The sequence below is a fragment of the Musca autumnalis genome, unplaced genomic scaffold (assembly GCF_047663935.1).
Source record: "Musca autumnalis isolate F117 unplaced genomic scaffold, ASM4766393v1 scaffold_1, whole genome shotgun sequence".
Classification (NCBI taxonomy): Eukaryota; Metazoa; Arthropoda; class Insecta; order Diptera; family Muscidae; genus Musca; species Musca autumnalis.
This window is the reverse complement of record NW_027411644.1, coordinates 173,541,404-173,551,733: the sequence shown is the minus strand read 5'-3', so window position 1 is coordinate 173,551,733 and position 10,330 is coordinate 173,541,404. Positions and strand designations below refer to the sequence as shown.

Genomic DNA, 10,330 nt, shown 5'->3' with positions numbered 1-10,330 from the left:
TTCTTATTGTTTTTACCCCCGCTTATTGAAGCAACATTCCTATGTTCGTATTCTTTGCGAAGCAAAGACGACATAAAAAACAGTGGTGGATATGAAATTCTTTAGTTCGACTCAAATTGTAGGGTAAACAGCTTTAGGGCCATACAGCAAATTTCTCATTTTATTTAATTTGCTAGATGGCTTTATTGACCTGTTTATCGATACAGAGTCGGCGAAAAAAGGGAACTGATGAAGTTGTTTGGTGACAATTGAAACTAAAGCTGAGTACACATTGCCAGTTTTAAATGACAGCTTTGTTGGTGCTTGCTAGTGTGGCCGTTCATTTTTGTCATTCATCATGCAACCACAAATGCTCTGTTCCTGAACCTGCAAGAATCTACTATTTTTTACTACAATAAAATTTTTTCCTTTATATTATCGAAAAAAATAGTAAAAATTAGTAGATTCTTGCAGTACTGGAACAGACCAAAAATGTTTTGTGTTTGCTGGACGGTTGGACAGTTATCGATAACTGCGAAATATCGACATTCAAAACTGACAATTGGTCTGTTCCTTTACATTAAAAAATGGTAACAGTGGCAAAAAATGGTAAAAGTAGTGAACTGCTCCCATATAAATTGCGTGTTTTTTAAAGTAAAGGAACGCTTTGCAGGTTAAAAATGGTAAGAAATGGTAACCTCAGGTACGTAAAGGAACATAGCAAATGTGTACTGCTCTTAATGTTGGGAATATGGATGGTTTGCCAGCTCGAGTCCATACTATGGAACTATTGATAATATCGATTATTTTTTAAAAATTCAATGTCGATAGATATCTCTATCGATATTATCGGATAAAAAACCCCGAACCTAAAATTAATTGAAATAAATAAAAATTTCGCAGCTTTTCAGTTTTGTGGATGTGAGAAAAAAGACCGTAATCAAACGTACAAATTTTTGAAAAAGTAAAATATATTTTTTGTTTATTTTTATTAAATGAAAGCAGTTGTTTTTTTTTTCTCTATATTTCTGTGAACTATTTGTGCAAAATGTCAAGAAAAGCATTGACATTTCCGCCATATTCATCTCCAAAGAAATGGTGTTGACAACTTAACGATAATATCGATAGCAACCGATATATTAAAATATTATATCGAAAATATCTAAAGTGGGGTTCAGACGATCAGTTTTGCTCAACTAATCGGTTGCTTGACAGTGTGGTCGTTCATTTTTGTCAGTCATCAGGCAACCACAAAATTTTTGTGGATGTTGGACAGTAAGCTGTTGGTTGTTTGTTTGTTTGACCGTGTGAACGAAACAACGACAGTCAAGGAATAAATTAGCAGAGTAAATATCAAATAAAAGTTAAAAAAGTCGTGTGTTTTTATTAAATTGATTGTTATTGCAAATAAGAGATAAAAATAGCAGACAAAAATCTTTTCCTTCATTTTAATATCGGCCAAGCAAAAAATTGCAAACAAAACGACAAACATGGACAACGAAAATGAATTTTTATGTTGCTACGAAGTGCAAAGATGCCTCTGGGACATAACCAGTCAAGAATATATGATGCGCGGCATTAAAACAAAAGCATATGGAGAACTACTAAATGTTATGAAGAAATACAAGAAGGATTGTTCTATTGACGACGTCAAGAAGAAAATAAACGTAATCCGCTCATCGTACAGAAGGGAATTGAAAAAAAATAAAGCAATCCGAATCTTCTGGAGCTGGAGTGGACAGCGTTTGGCTCAGAATCTCGAATTTCTTTTAAAATATTCACATGTGAATATTGTTTTCGGGAGGCTAGCCATTTTTTACACATTTCCTTCTTCTTGTCAGTTTATTTTCTTCCTCTAAAAGCGAAATGATCAAAAATGCACATCCAATCTTTTTGTCATCCATATTTATTAATAAAAGTTGTTATTTATATGATTTTATAGATATGTGAACACAGTAATTTTTCAACTTGACTGTTGACTGTTGGTTTGTCATCCAACTTGAATGACTGTTTGGCCGCTACGAACAGCACAACAAAACTGAAGCAATCGATATTTGACCAAAAGCTGTCAGTCAAAACTGATCGTCTGAACCTCACTTAAAGCTGAGTACACATTGCCAGTTTTGAATGACAGCTTTGTTGGAGCTTGCTAGTGTGGCCGTTCATTTTTGTCATTCATCATGCAACCACAAAATGTTTTGTGGTTGTTGGACGGTTGGACAGTTATCGATAAGTGCGAAATATCGACATTCAAAACTGACAATGTGTACTGCTCTTAAAGTGGGGTTCAGACGATCAGTTTTGACTAACAGCTTTTGGTCAAATATCGATTGCTTCAGTTTTGTTGTGCTGTTCGTAGCGGCCAAACAGTCATTCAAGTTGGATGACAAACCAACAGTCAACAGTCAAGTTGAAAAATTACTGTGTTCACATATCTATAAAATCATATAAATAACAACTTTTATTAATAAATATGGATGACAAAAAGATTGGATGTGCATTTTTGATCATTTCGCTTTTAGAGGAAGAAAATAAAGTGACAAGAAGAAGGAAATGGGTAAAAAAATGGATAGCCTCCCGAAAACAATATTCACATGTGAATATTTTAAAAGAAATTCGAGATTCTGAGCCAAACGCTGTCCACTCCAGCTCCAGAAGATTCAGATTGCTTTATTTTTTTTTCAATTCCCTTCTGTACGATGAGCGGATTACGTTTATTTTCTTCTTGACGTCGTCAATAGAACAATCCTTCTTGTATTTCTTCATAACATTTAGTAGTTCTCCATATGCTTTTGTTTTAATGTCGCGCATCATATATTCTTGACTGGTTATGTCCCAGAGGCATCTTTGCATTTCGTAGCAACATAAAAATTCATTTTCGTTGTCCATGTCTGTCGTTTTGTTTGCAATTTTTTGCTTGGCCGATATTAAAATGAAGGAAAAGATTTTTGTCTGCTATTTTTATCTCTTATTTGCAATAATAATCAATCAAATTAATAAAAACACACGACTTTTTTAACTTTTATTTGATATTTACTCTGCTAATTTATTCCTTGACTGTCGTTGTTTCGTTCACACGGTCAAACAAACAAACAACCAACAGCTGACTGTCCAACATCCACAAAAAATTTTGTGGTTGCCTGATGACTGACAAAAATGAACGACCACACTGGCAAGCAACCGATTATTTGAGCAAAGCTGTCAGTCAAAACTGATCGTCTGAACCCCACTTAATGTCTGTGCGCCCCGATAACACGACACACAGTTCAAATAAATCAATGGTCGATGTAAGCAATAATCGATTCCCACTTTGACCATTTTCGAATTACAAATCCCTAAGTGTTTACAAAAAATATATACGTTTCTGGAGATTTCACGCGGCAACAGAAATACTAAAAACTATGCCCAAGGAAAAGAAACACAAGAAAGAAAGCCATGGAGATCGTCATCGCCACCACAAGCATAAATCAAAACATAAATCCAAGTCAAAGAAAAAATACCGTTCATCTTCTTCGTCATCATCATCCTCCTCTTCGTCATCTGAGGATGAAACTATGCCGAAAAATATCCAACTAATAAAGGCACTGGAGGAGAGACGCTTAATGGAAGAGCGAGAAAAGAAACGCCTAAAGGAAGAAATGAAAGCAAAGGAAACTCCTGAACAAAAACGTGAACGGCGCTTGAGGGAGAAGGAAGCTAAGGAGTTGAGGCGCAAACAACGTATGGGTTGGGACAATGAATATCAGACTTACACCGATCAAGACAATCCTTTTGGTGATTCAAATCTAACATCTACATTTGTTTGGTCGAAAAAGTTACAAAAACAGGGCTTGAAAGATGCAGATTTACAAACCGTTGAAGCCATCAACAGGCAAAAACAGTTGGAAAATAAAATAGAATTGGAAAAGGTAAAGAAAAGGCGTCTGGAAAGAGAACGGGAGCGTCAAGAAAGAGAAGAAGAAATGATTTTGCAGCAAAGAGAGAAGGAGGCTGCCCAATTCAATGAATGGGAAAAGCAAGAAGATCAATTTCATCTGGAACAGGCACGTTTAAGAAGTGAAATACGTATCCAAGATGGTCGGGCGAAACCTATAGATCTTTTGGCTCAATACATTAATGATTCCAAATTAGAAGATGCCATTGAAATGCAAATGCACGAACCCTATTTTATTCTCAATGGATTGCATATAAAGGATCTTGAGGATCTTCTGGTCGACATCAAAGTTTATATAGAGCTGGAGAAAGGAGAACATATTGATTTTTGGAATGACATGACAATTATTGTTGAAGATGAGTTACAAAAACAGAGGAAACAAGCAGAACATGATGAAGCCATTAGTTCTCGACGTGAAGGAATACATGAAAGTGTTGTTAAAGATGTCTCTGCCACGTTTCGAAATAAAACCATAACGCAACTTGATGAGCTTAGAGCTAAAATTGAGGGTAAAATAGAGGCCCGTACCGAGGGTGTTGATATAAGTTATTGGGAGAATATACTCTCTCAGCTAAAGGCTCATATGGCCAGAGCAAGATTAAGGGATCATCACCAAAAGAAATTAAGGGAGAAATTAGACTTACTGAAAACATCCTCTATAAAGGAAGAATCTAAGGAACATAGTTCAACAGAGTCACCTCACAATGCGGACAATAGAGAAGAAGAAAGCAATGAAGCTGCGCCAGAGAACTTCGAAAGTGATTGTTTCGCACTCTATGATGAGGGAGGATATAGTCCAACATATATACCCTTTGAATCCCAGGGATCTCTTAATGTCATCGATGAAGAAGATGATGAAATCAATTTGAAGACTTTAAGACAACAGCTGCTGGAAATGAACCAGGAATCTAGCATGTCACAAGATCTGGTGAAAATGCGACAAGAAGCCCGCAAGGGCATGTCTAGTGATGAAGTCGAATTCTCTGTTGAAATGCCCTGTGATAACTCTCTGGCCATACAATTGGCCACCGATAAATATAGGCCACGTAAACCACGCTATTTCAATCGTGTTCACACCGGTTTCGAGTGGAATAAATACAATCAAACGCATTACGATATGGATAATCCGCCACCGAAAATTGTACAAGGCTACAAATTCAATATATTCTATCCTGACTTAATTGATAAATCCAAAACTCCACAATATTTCCTCACACAATGCGAAGATAATCCTGATTTTGCCATTTTACGCTTTCGGGCGGGGCCACCCTATGAAGATATTGCCTTTAAAATTGTCCATCGCGAATGGGAATTCAGTTATAAAAGAGGATTTCGTTGTCAATTTCACAACAACATTTTCCAGCTGTGGTTCCATTTCAAACGTTACAGATATCGAAGATAATTTGGGAATATTTTACAATGTTTTTTTCTGTATATCTAAAGTTAATTGTGTTTAAATGTAGTATATTAAATTATATAAAAAAATTAAAATATAATTTTTAATAGTTTTTGGGCCTCTGAATGCAATTTTATGGCAATGAAAAATGGGTAGTGTAGCTTGGTATCAGTATAAAATACGTGGCGCTATTCTACGATCGCCAACAAAAACATACGGACCAATTGACTCTTGGGGTCGATTATGGATAGCAACTCAACTGTAGTTACGTTGCCACCAGAGAAAGTCATACAATTATTATCAGCCCTATTCTGAACATTCCCATGGGAGCGAAATTTCCCATTCCCACGTTTTCCATATTCTCAACGACGTGGGAACATCAAATCATGGGAATTGAATTTTCGAAATTAGTTACACCAAATTATGATAGCATACTTTTAGGGGGCTGTAATTTTGTTTTGTAATACAAAATGCCTATTTGCATTGAATTCGCGGTTTTTGAATTAGATTAGCAAAAGCACAACTTACTTAATTCAACAACCGTGCATTGATTTATGGATTTTTTAAGTGAATGGAGTCAACGATGTGTGATGTTGTTCTAATAAGCACATTTTCTTCAGATTGTGCGAATTGGTGTAAGCATTTTTTAATTAGTAGGCAAACATAATTTTTATGTAAAAAGTAATAGGAACTTTTGTAACGGATTTAAAAATTGTATGTTGATACCGAGTAATTTTAGTTAGGGGTTTAACGAGTATATCGCTAGTTTTACTTATTCCTAATGATCGCTAGAACTCGTATTTTGCATATTTTTAAAAAAATTCAAAAAGATAAGTTCGGATATTTTTCTCGATTATTACATATTTTTGCTTGTTATTACATATCGTCACCATAAAAATCCGAAGACGTATCTCAAAAAAAAAAAAAAAATAATAATAATAATAAAATACGTTTGTGATTGAATCTAAAACTAAAACACATGCCCTTGCAAAATTTCAAGCTTCTACGTTCAAAAATAACGATCCTATTCAAGAAAAGGCATTTCGGAAAATGGTATAGCATTGCAATAATTTGGCATATATGTATTAGAGTTGTATAGTTCATGAACGAACTAGTTCAATTGAACGATTCATTGAAAAGAGCGTATGAACTAGATCAGTCGATATAGTTCATTATAGTTCAATAGCTCACTGAGCGCCGACCGAAAGATCCACAAAGAACGATCAACGAACGAACGATTCACAATCTAGTTCAGCATGTAATTCACATAAAGTGACGCCGTCCTCTGTGCTAAGTGACGCCTTTGCAATGTAATAAGTTTTGTTTATGTTTTGGATCAATGTGAAGTGTCATCCCCCATTGTAATAAAAATAAATTTTAAGAGCATTTTAAACACATCGTATCCCAATATATCCATTACCTATTCAATGTGCCTTGTTTTGGATAGAAAAAAAGGAAAAAATAAAAAGAAACATACATACAGTGATAATTTCTACAAACACACAACGTAAGATTTTTTTGCCAGCCACTTAAATGAAATTGTAATTACATTTTCTTCGAAGGATGTTTTTTTCTAAACTTAATCTTTCTTTATGAATGGAATAAAAATATCTAAATGTAATATTTTTGTAGTTTAATTATACTATTCTAATGTTTGTTCATATTTGATATATGTATGTATGTGTTTTCATCAAGAGAACGATTAAGAGCTCGTGAACGATTCTGATCCGAATGATTGAACTGGATAGTGAACTATGAACTAGATTACTGAACTAGTTCAGTTAAAAGAGCTGAGCTATTGAACTAGATCTTTCAAATGAACTAGATTGTACAACTCTAATATGTATGTACGCCTGTGATCTTTGTCGTGTCGTTGAGGAGACTAACACGTTTTCAATAGAACGTTGGTCGTCTGATTTAAAAAACCCGAAAGTTATATTACGAAAATGAATAAAAGTTGTAAAGATTGTATATATTATGGTTATTTTCCAATATATTTTAATAATTATTGCCAAAAATTCTTTTGAAATTGATTTGTTTTTACTTGTTGTTCTGCTCTTTTTCTCGTATTTCAATACATATGGTCTGTTCCAGAACTGCAAAAATCTACTAACTTTTACTACTTTTTTTGTTTTGTTCGATAACATAAAGGAAAATTTTTTATCGGTGTAAAACATGTTAGATTCTTGCAGGTTTTTGTATCATATAAGAATATGCAAAATCCGAAGTCTACTAATGACATATTTTACAGTACATTTTGTATGCTCTTATTAAGCAAACACTTGGCGATTATAAATATTTGCAATAATTTTGTCGTGTAGATGTCTTAAAATATGAAATTTCATAAAAATATGAAATTTCTTGAATTTTTTTTTCAAACTCCCACACTGTTTGCTGGGGAGATTTTTCCCACAAAAAGACACAAAATTCTCCCACAATTCAAGATAGAGAATGTATACTTTTTTCCCATGGGAACAAATTCCCAATTCGAACTTCATTCAGAATGAGGGGAGATGGGAAATGGGAAAAAAAACTCCCACAAAATTTTGTTCAGAATACGAAAATGTGGGAATGGGAAAAAATTCCCAACTCCCATGCGTTCAGAATAGGGCTGTATAAGTAAAACGACAGCAATTTTTGTCAAATGCATTCACAGCCTGTTTATGTATGTCGAAACGGAAATAGCTGTGTCTTTTTACTATTTTAGTAAGATTTGCTCAGTGACATTTTTTCTGAGATTAAGAAAGATTTTTCTCTTTCACACCGAAATAGAGAAAAAAGTAGAAAGACAGCATTTAGTAAACTTTAGCAAGGTAATGCCAAGTTTATACTTGCGCTCCAAAATCCAATGGATTTCACGAAATCCTGAAATACACCCCGGTGTTTACACTTATTTTTTGTTGATTTCAAACATATCACAATGATCAAGGTAGATGCATATGCGCAGCGGATCGAACATGAATGTTCAAAACAAGTTGTTGTAAATTGAATTAATCATCAAATATATACGACAATATAGAACTTTAAAACTTTATTTGGAAAATTATCGTAAAATTATCTATATATCGTATTAATTGTGTATAGTACTAACAAATGAAAAAATAAAAAAATGATTTTATCTTTGAGACATCGTTATAATAAATTTTAGCTCTGTTCCACAATTTTTTACCACTTTTACACATTTTTCGTTCCCTTACACAAAAAAAATCTAGCAAGACTTGCACTTCTCTTTAAACAAAAATAGCTCCGAATAACACCCTCTTCTCCTGTTTTCTGCCACACAATTTTGGTCTATTAGAAATTAGCAGCAATCATGTTCATTGGCATCTAATATGATAGCCGATACGTTGATTTTGATATTTATGCTGGAGTTTTTGCAACTTCCGTCATTTTTCCGTTCCCGTATTTTTTAAGAAATTTGTATGGGGAAGCAAGTTTTGACAATTCGCTCTTTTTTCTAACATTACCATTAAAAAGTACGGGAACACAATAAAAAATATCATTGTAACAAAGTAATTTAATATTTTTTCACATTGTTTACAAATTTTGATACTAAAATTTTTTGTTGCAGCAATTGACCATCTACCTTGTTTATTCTGATACGTGAAAAGTGTTGCAATTTTTGGTACTTTTTTAGGCAAAAGCAGGGTTGTATATCATGTGTACTGTGATTTCGATGTTGATTTCGCTGAAATCACGAAATGAGAGGATTTCATTTTTGTATGCGAAATCAAGATAAATTTTGCTTGATTCCGCGCGAAATCACGAAACGCCTTCGAAATCACGAAACGACGCCAAATGTAAACTAAACATAACAGTTGATTACCAAAACAAAAAAATTAGCGCCAATGTGTGAAAGAAAAACTAACTCCAAAGCAATGAAAAAGTTGTTCAATTTTAAGCAAAATAAATAAAAAATAATTAATATGTATATAAATAAAGTAGTCAATAAATATAGCTGAATCGTAATATTTGAAGTATTTTTACACAAAAATCAGATAAACATACAGTAACTGACCATTAGCAGATGATTAAAAACAGCTGATCGAACTTGCTAAATGTTGCTGGGAATAATTCTTTTAGGCCGCCATCAGACTATCTGTTTTTTCACATGTATGACATCAGCTGTTCTGTATATTAGTATACCCAAAGTGACAACATTTGTACATGTGAAAAAGCAGATGGTCTGATGGCGGCCTTAGCAAGTTCTCAGCAAACAACTGTCAAAATTTTTCTCCCATTTCGCTCATTCGTAATAATTATTAAAAATTATCATGGTACAATAATTTGGAAGGTAGGTCAGGTTCGAACAAATTGTAAAAAACAAGGTCTGGGTGCATTTGCTTATTCTGTCAGAATTACCATGACTGAATATGCACAACAGGTTGTACTGTTTATTTGATATTTTTTGATCATTAACTAAAAACGCGAAAAATGAATGGGAGGCTAAAGGCCTCGGCACATACGGCGCGTTGAGCGTTGTGTTACAACAACCACATGAAAACTTCAAGAACAAACTTGGCATCACTTACACATTTTTCATATGGTTGTTGTTTTCAACGCGCAACGCGTCGCACAACGTACCGTATGTGCCGGGGGCTTAAGTTTTCTTAACAGAGTCAGCTTCTGTATAGCTTTGTTCCTTTACTTTTTTAATGGTATGGGTGGTAAAAGAGAAAAGTGTCAAAGTTGCTCAAAATTGCTCTCTCATGAACATTTTTACCAGAGAAGTAAAGGAACGGAAAAATGGTATATCTGGCAGCAATGTCAAAAAGAAACACAAAAAATCAATTTTCGTCTTTTATTTCACAGTTTTTAGGTGTGTCTTTTTACGTGATAATTTGTAATAATTATTACGAAATGTTACTAAATGCTGTCTTTTTACACAAAAGTTCAGTAAAAGAGAGCGAAGTGAGAGAACAATTTTGACAGTTGTTTGCTGAGAAATTGCTAAAAGTTGCTGAAAGAATTTTTCCCAGCAACATTTAGCAAGTTCGATCAGCTGTTTTTTAATCATCTGC

General features: G+C 34.0%; 1 protein-coding gene across 1 annotated transcript; it reads left to right on the top strand.

Moving 5' to 3' along the window:
* The first annotated feature begins 3,240 nt into the window (after positions 1–3,240).
* Positions 3,241–5,433, top strand: cactin (cactin, spliceosome C complex subunit). The gene has a single exon (XM_073958985.1). The coding sequence runs from the start codon at positions 3,381–3,383 to the stop codon at positions 5,313–5,315; it is 1,935 nt and encodes a 644-aa protein (XP_073815086.1). The 5' UTR covers positions 3,241–3,380; the 3' UTR covers positions 5,316–5,433.
* Positions 5,434–10,330: the final 4,897 nt, after the last annotated feature.

Bases quoted from the DNA above. Each gene is read 5' to 3' on its own strand.
- cactin (XM_073958985.1), top strand. From the start codon at position 3,381: ATGCCCAAGGAAAAGAAACACAAGAAAGAAAGCCATGGAGATCGTCAT.